Source organism: Pristiophorus japonicus, chromosome 17 (assembly GCF_044704955.1).
Source record: "Pristiophorus japonicus isolate sPriJap1 chromosome 17, sPriJap1.hap1, whole genome shotgun sequence".
Classification (NCBI taxonomy): domain Eukaryota; kingdom Metazoa; phylum Chordata; class Chondrichthyes; family Pristiophoridae; genus Pristiophorus; species Pristiophorus japonicus.
In genome coordinates, this window is record NC_091993.1 from 48,826,522 (window position 1) to 48,843,842 (window position 17,321).

Sequence of the window (17,321 nt, forward strand, 5' to 3'; positions counted from 1 at the left end):
CTGTGTGAGCGGTCAGTTACATGCCCCACTGTGGGTGGTCAGTTATATGTCCCACTGTGTGTGGTCAGTTACATGTCGCACTGTGAACGATCAGTTTCATGTCCCAATGTGTGTGGTCAGTTACATGGCCCATTGTGAGTGGTCAGTTACATGTCCCGCTGTGTGAGTAGTCAGTTACATGTCCCACTGTGAGCGGTCAGTTACATGTCCCACTGTGTGAGTGGTCAGTTACATGTCCCACTGTGTGAGCGGTCAGTTACATGTCCCACTGTGAGTAGTCAGTTACATGTCCCACTGTGTGAGCGGTCAGTTACATGTCCCACTGTGTGAATGGTCAGTTACATGTTCAACTGTGTGAGTGGTAAGTTACATGTCCCACTGTGAGCGGTCAGTTACATGTCCCACTGTGAGTGGTCAGTTACATGTCCCACTGTGTGAGCGGTCAGTTACATGTCCCACTGTGAGCGGTCAGTTACATGTCCCACTTGTGAGTGGTCAGTTACATGCCGCACTGTGAGTGATCAGTTACATGTCTCACTGTGAGTGGTCAGTTACATGTCCCACTGTGAGCGGTCAGTTACATGTCTAACTGTGAGCGGTCAATGACATGTCCTACTGTGTGAGCGGTAAGTTACATGCCCCACTGTGAGTGCTTAGTTACATGTCCCACTGTGTGAGTGGATAGTTACATGTCTCACTGTGAGTGGTCAGTTACATGTCCCACTGTGAGCGGTCAGTTACATGTCTAACTGTGAGCGGTCAATGACATGTCCTACTGTGTGAGCGGTAAGTTGCATGCCCCACTGTGAGTGCTCAGTTACATGTCCCACTGTGAGTGGTCAGCTAAATGTTCCACTGTGAGTGGTCAGTTACATGTCCCACTGTCTGAGCGGTCAGTTACATGTCCCACTGTGAGCGGTCAGTTACATGTCCCACTGTGAGTGGTCAGTTACGTGTCCCACTGTGAGTGTTCAGTTACATGTCCCCCTGTGAGTGGTCAGTTAAATGCCCCACTGTGAGTGGTCAGTTACATGTCCCACTGTGTGAGCGGTCAGTTACATTTCCCACTGCGTGAGTGGTCAATTACATGTCCCACTGTGAGTGGTCAGTTACATGTCCCACTGTGTGAGCGGTCAGTTACATGTGCCACTGTGTGAGTGGTCAGTTACATGTCCCACCGTGTGAGTGGTCAGTTACATGTCCCATTGTGAGTGGTCAGTTACATGACTCACTTTGTGAGCGGTCAGTTACATGTCCCACTGAGTGGTCAGTTCCATGTCCCACTTTGTGAGCGGTCAGTTACATGTCCCACTGTGAGTGGTCAGTTACATGTCCCACTGTGTGCGTGGTCAGTTACATGTCCCCCTGTAAGTGGTCAGTAGCATGTTCCATTGTGAGTGATCATTTGCATGTTCCACTGTGACTGGTCAGTTACATGTCCCACTGTGTGAGCGGTCAGTTGCATGCCCCAGTGTGTGAGCGGCCAGTTACATGCCCCACTGTGAGTGGTCAGTTACATGTCCCACTGTGTGAGTGGACAGTTACATGTCCCACCGTGTGAGTGGTCAGTTACATGTCCCACTGTGAGTGGTCAGCTAAATGTTCCACTGTGAGTTGTCAGTTACATGCCCCATTATGACTGATCAGTTACATGTCCCGCTGTGTGAGTGGTCAGTTACATGTCCCACTGTGAGCGGTCAGTTACATGTCCCACTATGAGCGGTCAGTTACATGTCTCACTGTGAGTGGTCACTTAAGTGTCGCACTGTGTGAGTGGTCAGTTAGATGTCCCACTGTGAGTGGTCAGTTACATGTCCCACTGTGAGTGGTCAGTTACATGTCCCACTGCGTGAGCAGTCAGTTACATGTCCCACTGTGAGTGGTCAGTTACATGTCCCACTGTGAGCGGTCAGTGACATGTCCCACTGTGAGTGGTCAGTTTCATGTCCCACTGTGAGTGCTCAGTTACATGTCCCACTGTGTGAGCGGTCAGTTACATTTCCCACTGTGTGAGCGGTCAGTTACATGTCCCACTGAGCGGTCAGTTACATGTCCCAGTGAGACTGGTCAGTTACATGTCCCACTGTGAGCCGTTACATGTCCCACTGTGAGTGGTCAGTTACATGCCCCATTATGACTGATCAGTTACATGTCCCGCTGTGAGTGGTCAGTTACATGATCCCACTGTGAGCGGTCAGTTACATGTCCCACTGTGAGTGGTCAGTTACATGTCTCACTGTGAGTGGTCAGTTACATGTCCCAATGTGAGTGGTCAGTTACATGTCACACTGTGAGTGGTCAGTTACATGTCCCCCTGTGAGTGGTCAGTTACATGCCCCATTATGACTGATCAGTTACATGTCCCGCTGTGTGAGTGGTCAGTTACATGATCCCAATGTGAGCGGTCAGTTACATGTCCCACTATGAGCGGTCAGTTACATGTCTCACTGTGAGTGGTCACTTAAATGTCGCACTGTGTGAGTGGTCAGTTAGATGTCCCACTGTGTGCGGTCAGTTACATGTCCCACTGTGAGTGGTCAGCTACATGTCCCACTGTGAGTGGTCAGTTACATGTCCCACTGTGTGAGCGGTCAGTTACATGTCCCACTGTGAGTGGTCAGTTACATGTCCCACTGTGAGCGGTCAGTGACATGTCCCACTGTGAGTGGTCAGTTTCATGTCCCACTGTGAGTGCTCAGTTACATGTCCCACTGTGTGAGCGGTCAGTTACATTTCCCACTGTGTGAGCGGTCAGTTACATGTCCCACTGAGCGGTCAGTTACATGTCCCAGTGAGAGTGGTCAGTTACATGTCCCACTGTGAGCCGTTACATGTCCCACTGTGAGTGGTCAGTTACATATCCCACTGTGTGAGTGGTCAGTTACATGTCCCACCATGTGAGTGGTCAGTTACAATACCCACTGTGAGTGGTCAGTTACATGTCCCACCGAGTGAGTGGTCAGTTACATGTCCCACTGTGAGCAGTCAGTTACATGTCCCACTGTGAGTGGTCAGTTACATGTCTCACTGTGAGTGGTCAGTTACATGTCCCACTGTGAGTGGTCAGTTAAATGTCCCCCTGTGAGTGATCAGTTACATGCCCACTGTGAGCGGTCAGTTACATGTCTAACTGTGAGCGGTCAGTTACATGTCCCATTGTATGAGCGGTCAGTTACATGTCCCACTGTGAGTGGTCAGTTACATAATCCACTGTGAGTGGTCAGTTACATGTCCCCCTGTGAGTGGTCAGTTACATGTCTCACTGTGAGCGGTCAGTTACATGCCCCACTGTGAGCGGTCAGTTACATGTCCCCCTGTGATTAGTCAGTTACATGCCCCACTGTGAGTGGTCAGTTACATGTTCCACTGTGAGTGATCTGTTACATGTCCCACTGTGTGAACGGCCAGTTACATGCCCCACTGTGGGTGGTCAGTTATATGTCCCACTGTGTGTGGTCAGTTACATGTCCCACTGTGTGAGTGGTCAGTTACATGTCCCACTGTGAGCGGTCAGTTATATGTCTCACTGTGAGTGGTCACTTAAATGTCGCACTGTGTGAATGGTCAGTTAGATATCCCACTGTGTGCGGTCAGTTACATGTCCAACTGGGTGAGCGGTCAGTTTCATGTCCCAATGTGTGTGGTCAGTTACATGTCCCACTGGGTGAGCGGTCATATACATGTCCCACTGTGAGTGGTCAGTTACATGTCCCACTGTGTGAGCGGTCAGTTACATTTCCCACTGTGAGTGGTCAGTTACATGTCGCACTGTGAGCGGTCAGTTTCATGTCCCAATGTGTGTGGTCAGTTACATGGCCCATTGTGAGTGGTCAGTTACATGTCCCGCTGTGTGAGTGGTCAGTTACATGTCCCACTGTGAGCGGTCAGTTACATGTCCCACTGGGTGAGCGGTCATATACATGTCCTACTGTGAGTGGTCAGTTACATGTCCCACTGTGTGAGTGGTCAGTTACATTTCCCACTGTGAGTGGTCAGTTACATGTCCCCCTGTGAGTGGTCAGTTACATGCCCACTGTGAGCGGTCAGTTACATGTCTAACTGTGAGCGGTCAGTTACATGTCCCATTGTATGAGCGGTCAGTTACATGTCCCACTGTGAGTGGTCAGTTCCATTTTTCGCCTGTGAGTAGTCAGTTACATATCCCACTGTGAGTGGTCAGTTAGATGTCCCATTGTGAGTGGTCAGTTACATGTCCCACTGTGAGCGGTCAGTTAAATGTCTCACTGTGAGCGGTCAGTTCCATGCCCCACTGTGAACGGTCAGTTACATGTCCCCCTGTGATTGGTCAGTTACATGTCCCACTGTGAGTGGTCAGTTACATGTTCCACTGTGAGTGATCTGTTACATGTCCCGCTGTGTGAGCGGTCAGTTACATGCCCCACTGTGTGAACGGCCAGTTACATGCCCCACTGTGGGTGGTCAGTTATATGTGCCACTGTGTGTGGTCAGTTACATGTCGCACTGTGAGTGGTCAGTTACATGTCCCACTGTGTGAGTGGTCAGTTACATGTCCCACTATGAGCGGTCAGTTACATGTCTCACTGTGAGTGGTCACTTAAATGTCGCACTGTGTGAGTGGTCAGTTAGATGTCCCACTGTGTGAGCGGTCAGTTACATTTCCCACTGTGTGAGCGGTCAGTTACATGTCCCACTGAGCGGTTAGTTACATGTCCCAGTGAGAGTGGTCAGTTACATGTCCCACTGTGAGCCGTTACATGTCCCACTGTGAGTGGTCAGTTACATGTCCCACTGTGTGAGTGGTCAGTTACATGTCCCACCGAGTGAGCGGTCAGTTACATGTCCCACTGTGAGCAGTCAGTTACATGTCCCCCTGTGAGTGGTCAGTTACATGTCCCCCTGTGAGTGGTCAGTTACATGCCCACTGTGAGTGGTCAGTTACATGTCCCACTGTGTGAGCGGTCAGTTACATGTCCCACTGTGAGTGGTCAGTTAAATGTCCCCCTGTGAGTGATCTGTTACATGTCCCACTGTGTGAGCGGTCAGTTACATGCCCCACTGTGGGTGGTCAGTTATATGTCCCACTGTGTGTGGTCAGTTACATGTCGCACTGTGAACGATCAGTTTCATGTCCCAATGTGTGTGGTCAGTTACATGGCCCATTGTGAGTGGTCAGTTACATGTCCCGCTGTGTGAGTAGTCAGTTACATGTCCCACTGTGAGCGGTCAGTTACATGTCCCACTGTGTGAGTGGTCAGTTACATGTCCCACTGTGTGAGCGGTCAGTTACATGTCCCACTGTGAGCGGTCAGTTACATGTCCCACTTGTGAGTGGTCAGTTACATGCCGCACTGTGAGTGATCAGTTACATGTCTCACTGTGAGTGGTCAGTTACATGTCCCACTGTGAGCGGTCAGTTACATGTCTAACTGTGAGCGGTCAATGACATGTCCTACTGTGTGAGCGGTAAGTTACATGCCCCACTGTGAGTGCTTAGTTACATGTCCCACTGTGTGAATGGATAGTTACATGTCTCACTGTGAGTGGTCAGTTACATGTCCCACTGTGAGCGGTCAGTTACATGTCTAACTGTGAGCGGTCAATGAAATGTCCTACTGTGTGAGCGGTAAGTTGCATGCCCCACTGTGAGTGCTCAGTTACATGTCCCACTGTGAGTGGTCAGCTAAATGTTCCACTGTGAGTGGTCAGTTACATGTCCCACTGTCTGAGCGGTCAATTACATGTCCCACTGTGAGTGGTCAGTTACATGTCCCACTGTGAGTGGTCAGTTACGTGTCCCACTGTGAGTGTTCAGTTACATGTCCCCCTGTGAGTGGTCAGTTAAATGCCCCACTGTGAGTGGTCAGTTACATGTCCCACTGTGTGAGCGGTCAGTTACATTTCCCACTGCGTGAGTGGTCAATTACATGTCCCACTGTGAGTGGTCAGTTACATGTCCCACTGTGTGAGCGGTCAGTTACATGTGCCACTGTGTGAGTGGTCAGTTACATGTCCCACCGTGTGAGTGGTCAGTTACATGTCCCATTGTGAGTGGTCAGTTACATGACTCACTTTGTGAGCGGTCAGTTACATGTCCCACTGAGTGGTCAGTTCCATGTCCCACTTTGTGAGCGGTCAGTTACATGTCCCACTGTGAGTGGTCAGTTACATGTCCCACTGTGTGCGTGGTCAGTTACATGTCCCCCTGTAAGTGGTCAGTAGCATGTTCCATTGTGAGTGATCATTTGCATGTTCCACTGTGACTGGTCAGTTACATGTCCCACTGTGTGAGCGGTCAGTTGCATGCCCCAGTGTGTGAGCGGCCAGTTACATGCCCCACTGTGAGTGGTCAGTTACATGTCCCACTGTGTGAGTGGACAGTTACATGTCCCATTGTGTGTGGTCATTAATTGTCCCAATGTGTGTGGTCGGTTACATGTCCCTGTGTGAGTGGTCAGTTATATGTCCCAATGTGTGTGGTCAGTTACATGTCCCAATGTGTGTGGTCAGTTACATGTTCCAATGTGTGTGATCAGTTACATGTCTCACTATGAGCGGTCAGTTACATGTCCCACTGCGAGTGGTCAGTTACATGTTCCACTGTGAGTGGTCAGTTACATGTTCCACTGTGAGTGGTCAGCTAAATGTTCCACTGTGAGTGGTCAGTTACATGTCCCACTGTCTGAGCGGTCAGTTACATGTCCCACTATGTGAGTGGTCAGTTACATGTGCCACTGTGTGAGTGGTCAGTTACATGTTCCACTGTGAGTGGTCAGTTACATGTCCCACTGTGTGAGCGGTCAGTTACATTTCCCACTGCGTGAGTGGTCAATTACATGTCCCACTGTGAGTGGTCAGTTACATGTCCCACTGTGTGAGCGGTCAGTTACATGTGCCACTGTGTGAGTGGTCAGTTACATGTCCCACCGTGTGAGTGGTCAGTTACATGTCCCATTGTGAGTGGTCAGTTACATGACTCACTTTGTGAGCGGTCAGTTACATGTCCCACTGAGTGGTCAGTTCCATGTCCCACTTTGTGAGCGGTCAGTTACATGTCCCACTGTGAGTGGTCAGTTACATGTCCCACTGTGTGCGTGGTCAGTTACATGTCCCCCTGTAAGTGGTCAGTAGCATGTTCCATTGTGAGTGATCATTTGCATGTTCCACTGTGACTGGTCAGTTACATGTCCCACTGTGTGAGCGGTCAGTTGCATGCCCCAGTGTGTGAGCGGCCAGTTACATGCCCCACTGTGAGTGGTCAGTTACATGTCCCACTGTGTGAGTGGACAGTTACATGTCCCACCGTGTGAGTGGTCAGTTACATGTCCCACTGTGAGTGGTCAGCTAAATGTTCCACTGTGAGTTGTCAGTTATATGTCCCACTGTCTGAGCGGTCAGTTACAAGTCCCACTGTGTGAGTGGTCAGTTGCATGTCCCATTGTGAGTGGTCAGTTACATGTCCCACTGTGTGAGCGGTCAGTTACATGCCCCACTGTGAGTGGTCATTTGCATGTTCCACTGTGAGCGGTCAGTTACATGTCCCACTATGAGTGGTCAGTTACGTGTCCCACTGTGAGTGTTCAGTTACATGTCCCCCTCTGAGTGGTCAGTTAAATGTCCCACTGTGAGTGGTCAGTAACATGTCCCACTGTGTGTGCTGAGTTATATGTCGCACTGTGAGCGGTCAGTTTCTTGTCCCAATGTGTGTGGTCAGTTACATGTCTCACTGTGAGAGGTCACTTAAATGTCCCAATGTGTGAGTGGTCAGTTACATATCCCACTGTGAGCGGTCAGTTACATGTCCCACTGTGTGAGCGGTCAGTTACATGACCCAGTGTGAGTGGTCAGTTACATGTCCCCCTGTGAGTGGTCAGTTACATGTCCCACTGTGAGCGGTCAGTTACATGTCCCACTGTGAGTGGTCAGTTACATGTCTCACTGTGAGTGGTCAGTTACATGTCGCACTGTGAGTGGTCAGTTACATGTCCCCCTGTGAGTGGTCAGTTACATGCCCCATTATGACTGATCAGTTACATGTCCCGCTGTGTGAGTGGTCAGTTACATGTCCCACTGTGAGCGGTCAGTTACATGTCCCACTATGAGCGGTCAGTTACATGTCTCACTGTGAGTGGTCACTTAAGTGTCGCACTGTGTGAGTGGTCAGTTAGATGTCCCACTGTGAGTGGTCAGTTACATGTCCCACTGTGAGTGGTCAGTTACATGTCCCACTGCGTGAGCGGTCAGTTACATGTCCCACTGTGAGTGGTCAGTTACATGTCCCACTGTGAGCGGTCAGTGACATGTCCCACTGTGAGTGGTCAGTTTCATGTCCCACTGTGAGTGCTCAGTTACATGTCCCACTGTGTGAGCGGTCAGTTACATTTCCCACTGTGTGAGCGGTCAGTTACATGTCCCACTGAGCGGTCAGTTACATGTCCCAGTGAGACTGGTCAGTTACATGTCCCACTGTGAGCCGTTACATGTCCCACTGTGAGTGGTCAGTTACATGCCCCATTATGACTGATCAGTTACATGTCCCGCTGTGTGAGTGGTCAGTTACATGATCCCACTGTGAGCGGTCAGTTACATGTCCCACTGTGAGTGGTCAGTTACATGTCTCACTGTGAGTGGTCAGTTACATGTCCCAATGTGAGTGGTCAGTTACATGTCGCACTGTGAGTGGTCAGTTACATGTCCCCCTGTGAGTGGTCAGTTACATGCCCCATTATGACTGATCAGTTACATGTCCCGCTGTGTGAGTGGTCAGTTACATGATCCCAATGTGAGCGGTCAGTTACATGTCCCACTATGAGCGGTCAGTTACATGTCTCACTGTGAGTGGTCACTTAAATGTCGCACTGTGTGAGTGGTCAGTTAGACGTCCCACTGTGTGCGGTCAGTTACATGTCCCACTGTGAGTGGTCAGCTACATGTCCCACTGTGAGTGGTCAGTTACATGTCCCACTGTGTGAGCGGTCAGTTACATGTCCCACTGTGAGTGGTCAGTTACATGTCCCACTGTGAGCGGTCAGTGACATGTCCCACTGTGAGTGGTCAGTTTCATGTCCCACTGTGAGTGCTCAGTTACATGTCCCACTGTGTGAGCGGTCAGTTACATTTCCCACTGTGTGAGCGGTCAGTTACATGTCCCACTGAGCGGTCAGTTACATGTCCCAGTGAGAGTGGTCAGTTACATGTCCCACTGTGAGCCGTTACATGTCCCACTGTGAGTGGTCAGTTACATATCCCACTGTGTGAGTGGTCAGTTACATGTCCCACCATGTGAGTGGTCAGTTACAATACCCACTGTGAGTGGTCAGTTACATGTCCCACCGAGTGAGTGGTCAGTTACATGTCCCACTGTGAGCAGTCAGTTACATGTCCCACTGTGAGTGGTCAGTTACATGTCTCACTGTGAGTGGTCAGTTACATGTCCCACTGTGAGTGGTCAGTTAAATGTCCCCCTGTGAGTGATCAGTTACATGCCCACTGTGAGCGGTCAGTTACATGTCTAACTGTGAGCGGTCAGTTACATGTCCCATTGTATGAGCGGTCAGTTACATGTCCCACTGTGAGTGGTCAGTTACATAATCCACTGTGAGTGGTCAGTTACATGTCCCCCTGTGAGTGGTCAGTTACATGTCTCACTGTGAGCGGTCAGTTACATGCCCCACTGTGAGCGGTCAGTTACATGTCCCCCTGTGATTGGTCAGTTACATGCCCCACTGTGAGTGGTCAGTTACATGTTCCACTGTGAGTGATCTGTTACATGTCCCACTGTGTGAACGGCCAGTTACATGCCCCACTGTGGGTGGTCAGTTATATGTCCCACTGTGTGTGGTCAGTTACATGTCGCACTGTGAACGATCAGTTTCATGTCCCAATGTGTGTGGTCAGTTACATGGCCCACTGTGAGCGGTCAGTTACATGTCCCACTGTGAGTGGTCAGTTACATGTCTCACTGTGTGCGGTCAGTTACATGTCCAACTGGGTGAGCGGTCAGTTTCATGTCCCAATGTGTGTGGTCAGTTACATGTCCCACTGGGTGAGCGGTCATATACATGTCCCACTGTGAGTGGTCAGTTACATGTCCCACTGTGTGAGCGGTCAGTTACATTTCCCACTGTGAGTGGTCAGTTACATGTCGCACTGTGAGCGGTCAGTTTCATGTCCCAATGTGTGTGGTCAGTTACATGGCCCATTGTGAGTGGTCAGTTACATGTCCCGCTGTGTGAGTGGTCAGTTACATGTCCCACTGTGAGCGGTCAGTTACATGTCCCACTGGGTGAGCGGTCATATACATGTCCCACTGTGAGTGGTCAGTTACATGTCCCACTGTGTGAGTGGTCAGTTACATTTCCCACTGTGAGTGGTCAGTTACATGTCCCCCTGTGAGTGGTCAGTTACATGCCCACTGTGAGCGGTCAGTTACATGTCTAACTGTGAGCGGTCAGTTACATGTCCCATTGTATGAGCGGTCAGTTACATGTCCCACTGTGAGTGGTCAGTTCCATTTTTCGCCTGTGAGTGGTCAGTTACATATCCCACTGTGAGTGGTCAGTTAGATGTCCCATTGTGAGTGGTCAGTTACATGTCCCACTGTGAGCGGTCAGTTAAATGTCTCACTGTGAGCGGTCAGTTCCATGCCCCACTGTGAACGGTCAGTTACATGTCCCCCTGTGATTGGTCAGTTACATGTCCCACTGTGAGTGGTCAGTTACATGTTCCACTGTGAGTGATCTGTTACATGTCCCGCTGTGTGAGCGGTCAGTTACATGCCCCACTGTGTGAACGGCCAGTTACATGCCCCACTGTGGGTGGTCAGTTATATGTGCCACTGTGTGTGGTCAGTTACATGTCGCACTGTGAGTGGTCAGTTACATGTCCCACTGTGTGAGTGGTCAGTTACATGTCCCACTATGAGCGGTCAGTTACATGTCTCACTGTGAGTGGTCACTTAAATGTCGCACTGTGTGAGTGGTCAGTTAGATGTCCCACTGTGTGAGCGGTCAGTTACATTTCCCACTGTGTGAGCGGTCAGTTACATGTCCCACTGAGCGGTCAGTTACATGTCCCAGTGAGAGTGGTCAGTTACATGTCCCACTGTGAGTCGTTACATGTCCCACTGTGAGTGGTCAGTTACATGTCCCACTGTGTGAGTGGTCAGTTACATGTCCCACCGAGTGAGCGGTCAGTTACATGTCCCACTGTGAGCAGTCAGTTATATGTCCCCCTGTGAGTGGTCAGTTACATGTCCCCCTGTGAGTGGTCAGTTACATGCCCACTGTGAGTGGTCAGTTACATGTCCCACTGTGTGAGCGGTCAGTTACATGTCCCACTGTGAGTGGTCAGTTAAATGTCCCCCTGTGAGTGATCTGTTACATGTCCCACTGTGTGAGCGGTCAGTTACATGCCCCACTGTGGGTGGTCAGTTATATGTCCCACTGTGTGTGGTCAGTTACATGTCGCACTGTGAACGATCAGTTTCATGTCCCAATGTGTGTGGTCAGTTACATGGCCCATTGTGAGTGGTCAGTTACATGTCCCGCTGTGTGAGTAGTCAGTTACATGTCCCACTGTGAGCGGTCAGTTACATGTCCCACTGTGTGAGTGGTCAGTTACATGTCCCACTGTGAGCGGTCAGTTACATGTCTCACTGTGAGTGGTCACTTAAATGTCGCACTGTGAGAGTGGTCAGTTAGATATCCCACTGTGTGTGGTCAGTTACATGTCCCCCTGTGAGCGGTCAGTTACATGTCCCACTGGGTGAGCGGTCAGTTACATGTCCCACTGTGAGTGGTCAGTTACATGTCTGACTGTGTGAGCGGTCAGTTACATGCCCACTGTGAGCGGTTGGTTACATGTCTAACTGTGAGCGGTTAGTTACATGTCCCATTGTATGAGCGGTCAGTTACATGTCCCACTGTGAGTGGTCAGTTCCATTTTTTGCCTGTGAGTGGTCAGTTACATATCCCACTGTGAGTGGTCAGTTACATGTCCCTCTGTGTGTGGTCAGTTAAATGTCTCACTGTGAGCGGTCAGTTACATGCCCCACTGTGAGCGGTCAGTTACATGTCCCCCTGTGAATGGTCAGTTACATGTCGCACTGTGAGTGGTCAGTTACATGTCCCAATGTGTGTGGTCAGTTACATGCCTCATTGTGACTGATCAGTTACATGTCCCGCTGTGTGAGTGGTCAGTTACATGTCCCACTGTGAGTGGTCAGTTACATGTCCCACTGTGTGAGTGGTCAGTTACATGTCCCACTATGAGCGGTCAGTTACATGTCTCACTGTGAGTGGTCACTTAAATGTCGCACTGTGTGAGTGGTCAGTTAGATGTCCCACTGTGTGCGGTCAGTTACATGTCCCCCTGTGAGCGGTCAGTTACATGTCCCACTGGGTGAGCGGTCAGTTACATGTCCCACTATGAGTGGTCAGTTACATGTCCCACTGTGTGAGCGGTCAGTTACATGTCCCACTGTGAGCGGTCAGTGACATGTCCCACCGAGTGAGTGGTCAGTTCCATGTCCCACTGTGAGCAGTCAGTTACATGTCCCACTGTGTGAGCGGTCAGTTACATGTCCCCCTGTGAATGGTCAGTTACATGTCGCACTGTGAGTGGTCAGTTACATGTCCCAATGTGTGTGGTCAGTTACATGCCTCATTGTGACTGATCAGTTACATGTCCCGCTGTGTGAGTGGTCAGTTACATGTCCCACTGTGAGTGGTCAGTTACATGTCCCACTGTGTGAGTGGTCAGTTACATGTCCCACTATGAGCGGTCAGTTACATGTCTCACTGTGAGTGGTCACTTAAATGTCGCACTGTGTGAGTGGTCAGTTAGATGTCCCACTGTGTGCGGTCAGTTACATGTCCCAGTGAGAGTGGTCAGTTACATTACCCACTGTGAGCGGTTACATGTCCCACTGTGAGTGGTCAGTTGCATGTCCCACTGTGTGCGTGGTCAGTTACATGTTCCACCATGTGAGTGGTCAGTTACATGTCCCCCTGTGAGTGGTCAGTTACATGTCCCACCGAGTGAGTGGTCAGTTCCATGTCCCACTGTGAGCAGTCAGTTACATGTCCCACTGTGTGAGCGATCAGTTACATGTCCCCCTGTGAGTGGTCAGTTACATGCCCACTGTGAGCGGTCAGTTACATGTCTAACTGTGAGCGGTCAGTTACATGTCCCATTGTATGAGAGGTCAGTTACATGTTCCACTGTGAGTGGTCAGTTACATAATCCACTGTGAGTGGTCAGTTACATGTCCCCCTGTGAGTGGTCAGTTACATGTCTCACTGTGAGCGGTCAGTTACATGCCCCACTGTGAGTGGTCAGTTACATGCCCCACTGTGAGCGGTCAGTTACATGTCCCACTGTCTGAGCGGTCAGTTACATGTCCCACTGTGAGTGGTCAGTTACATGTTCCACTGTGAGTGATCTGTTACATGTCCCACTGTGTGAGCGGTCAGTTACATGTCCCACTGTGTGAACGGCCAGTTACATGTCTCACTGTGAGTGGTCACTTAAATGTCGCACTGTGTAAGTGGTCAGTTAGATATCCCACTGTGTGCGGTCAGTTACATGTCCCCCTGTGAGCGGTCAGTTCCATGTCCCACTGGGTGAGCGGTCAGTTACATGTCCCACTATGTGCGGTCAGTGAATGGTTCCATTCTTTTACCTCCAGCAACAAACTGGATTGGATTGCGGAAGCTGCAGGAGCTTGATGTGTCGGACAATAACCTGGAGCTTTTGCCCACAATCTTCCTGCACTGTTTCAAGTCCCTCAGCAGTCTGAAGGTGTCTCGGAATACACTCAAATACTTTCCTGAGCCTTGGGCCTGTCCTTTGGTGAGTACAGTTTTACAGAACTAATCAAGGACTCATTTTAACTGAACAAAAGTTTGAAAGTAATTTAAATCATTATGCTGTGGGAAGAGGGGACTGTGCCCTCAACAGATCTCAAATAGACTGAGACACGACATGATTTGGCTTTTTAGATGGTGAAGGGTATTTCTGATTTGAACTGGGAAAGGCAACAGGAGGCTGGTGTTCAAGGTAAGGATCGGACTGTAACCAAGTGTCACACATAGAACAGACTTTACCCAGCAGAGTGGATGCAGACTAGTTGAAGCATTTGAAATAGATCCCCAATTCAGCAGTGGTTGGAGGTGACGTGAGTTTTGGGCCAGGGCAGAGTGAGAAAAAAATGTTCTGGTCAGATGATGGGGCACGCAAGACAGGGCAAGGGCCATCCCATCACTGCCTGAGGAACTCGTGTAAACTCGCTGGAGTCTGGGGAAGCCACTGTTCTAGGCACAACCACAAGATTGTGCATCAGAACATCATGCTGGGCAGTGAGACACTCGACCCCCTGCTCCTGCCGTGTATCAGTTGCCGTGACTCATAATCCAGAGACGGAAGTTCACTTCCCACCATGGCAGCTGGGGAATTTAAATTCAGTTAATGAAATAAATCTGGATTTAAAAGCTAGTGTCAGTAATGGTGACCACGTAACTATCGTAAAAACCCAAGTGGTTCACTCATGTCCTTTAGGGAAGGAAATCTGCCGCCCTTGCCCGGTTTGACCTAGATGTGACTCCAGACCCACAGCAATATGGTTGACTCTTAATGGCTCTCTGAAATGGCCCAGCGAGACACCAAACTGCTATGAAAAACAATAAGAATCAAACCAGACAGAGCACCCAGCATCAACCTCAGCACCGGCTGCGGACACGACAACAGCACAGCCAGCCCAGTCGACCCCCTCACTAACATCTGGGGGCTTGTGCCAGAATTGGCAGAGCTGTCCCACAGACTTAAGAAATAGGAGCAGGATTCAGCCATTTGCTCCTCCGCCATTCAATAAGATCATGGCTGATCTGATCTTGGGCTCAGCTCCACTTCCCTGCCCGCTCCCCATAACCCTTCACTCCCTTATCGCTCAAAAATCTGTCTATCACCACCTTAAATATATACAATGACCCAGCCTCCATAGCTCTCTGGGGCAGCGAATTCCACAGATTTACAACCCTCTGAGAGAAGAAATTCCTCCTCATCTCAGTTCTAAATGGGCGGCCCCTTATTCTGAAACTATGCCCCCTAGTTCTAGATTCCCCTATGAGTGGAAATATCCTCTCTGCATCTAACGTGTTGAATCCCTCATTATCTTAAGAAGTTTCAATAAGATCACCTCTCATTCTTCTAAACTCCAATGAGTATAGGCCCAATCTGCACAACCTATCTTCATAAGTCAACTCCTTCATCTCAGGAATCAACCGAGTGAACCTTCTCTGAACTGCCTCCAATGCAAGTATATCCCTCATTAAATAAGGAGACCAAAACTGCACGCAGTATTCCAGCTGTGGCCTCACTAATACCATGTACAGTTGTAGCAGGACTTCTCTGCTTTTATACTCTATCCCCCTTGCAATAAAGACCAACATTCAATTTGCCTTCCTGATTACCTGCTGTATCTGCTTACTAACTTTTTGTGTTTCATGCACAAGGACGCCAGGTCCCTCTATACTGCAGCACTTTGCAATTTTTCTCCATTTAAATTATAATTTGCCTTTCTATTTTTACTGCCAAAATGGATAACCTCATACTTTCCCACATTATACTCCATCTGCCAAATTTTTGCCCACTCACTTAGCCTGTCTATATCCCTTTGCAGATTCTTTGTGTCCTCCTCACAATTTGCTTTCCCACCTATCTTTGTATCATCAGCAAACTTGGCTACATTACACTCACTCCTTTCATCCAAGTCATTAATATAGATTGTAAATAGTTGAGGTCCCAGCACTGATCCCTGCGGCACCCCACTAGTCACTGTTTGCCAACTGGAAAATGACCCATTTATCCCCACTCTGTTTTCTGTTTGTTAGCCAATCCTCTATCCATGCTAATATATTACCCCCATCCCCCGTGAACTTTTTTCTTGTGCAGTAACCTTTTATCGAATGCTTTCTGGAAATTCAAATACACGACATCCACTGGTTCCCCTTTATCCACCCTTCTCGTTACATCCTCAAAGAACTCCAGCAAATTTGTCAAACATGATTTCCCTTTCATAAAACCATGTTGACTCTGCTTGACTGTATTATGCTTTTCCAAATATCCTGCTACTGCTTCCTTAATAATGGACTCTAGCATTTTCCCAACGACAGATGTTAGGCTAACTGGTCTATAGTTTCCTGCTTTCTGTCTCTCTCCTTTCTTAAATAGAGGCATTACATTTTCCACAATTCACTGAGACAGCCCCAGAATCCAGGGAATTTTGGTAGATTACAACCAATGCATCCACTATCTCTGCAGCCACTTCTTTTGAGACCCTAGGATTCAGGCCAGGGGACATGTCCACCTTTAGGTCCATTATTTTACCGACCTTTTTCTTTAGTGATAGTATTGTTTCAAGTTCCCTCCTCCTTAAGGTCCCTTAATTATTTATTCTTGCGATGTTTTTAGTATCTTCTACCGTGAAGACCAATACAAAATATTTGTTCAAAGTCTCTGCCTGTTCCCCATTATTAATTCCCCAGTCTCATCCTCTAAGGGACCAACGTTTACTTTAGCTACTCTCTTCTTTTTTATATACACGTAGAAGCTCTTACTATCTGTTTTTATATTTCTTGCTAGTTTACTCTCATAATCCATCTTCACTCTATTATTTTTTTAGTCGTCCTTTTCTGTTTTTAAAAATTTCCCAATCCTCTGGCCTCCCACTAATCTTGGCCATATTGTATGACTTTATTTTCAATTCGATACCATCCTTTACTTCCTCAGTTTGCCACGGATGGTTATCCCTTCTCTTACAGCCTTTCCTTCTCACTGGAATATATTTTTGTTGCGAGTTATGAAATATCTCATTGGATATATTCAAGAGGGAGTTAGATATGGCCCTTATGGCTAAAGGGATCAAGGGGTATGGAGAGAAAGCAGGAGTGGGGTACTGGAGTTGCATGATCAGCCATGATCATATTGAATGATGGTGCAGGCTCGAAGGGCCGAATGGCCTGTTCCTGCACCTATTTTCTATTTTTCTATGTCTGCCACTGTCATCAACCGTCTTACTCTTTAATCTATTTTATCAGTCCACTTTAGCCAACTCTGCCTTCATACCTTTGTAATTGATCTTTGTAAAAGATCAGGATACTGGTTAGAGATCCAACTTTATCACCTTCCAACTGAATTTGAAATTCAACCATGCTATGATCACTCTTTCCTAGAGGATCCTTTACTATGAGATCATTTATTAATCCTGTCTCATTACACATTACCAGATCTAAGATAGCCTGCTCCCTAGTTGGTTCCGCAACGTACTGTTCAAGGAAACTATT

At 48.7% G+C, this 17,321-nt stretch overlaps 1 protein-coding gene across 1 annotated transcript in view; it reads left to right on the forward strand.

Moving 5' to 3' along the window:
- Positions 1-17,321, forward strand: part of lrrk1 (leucine-rich repeat kinase 1) — a 347,784-nt gene that overhangs the window by 162,199 nt on the left and 168,264 nt on the right. Inside the window, exon 9 of the mRNA XM_070858707.1 lies at positions 13,670-13,833. Coding sequence (XP_070714808.1) covers positions 13,670-13,833 — 164 coding nt within the window. The remainder of the gene's footprint in view (positions 1-13,669; positions 13,834-17,321) is intronic.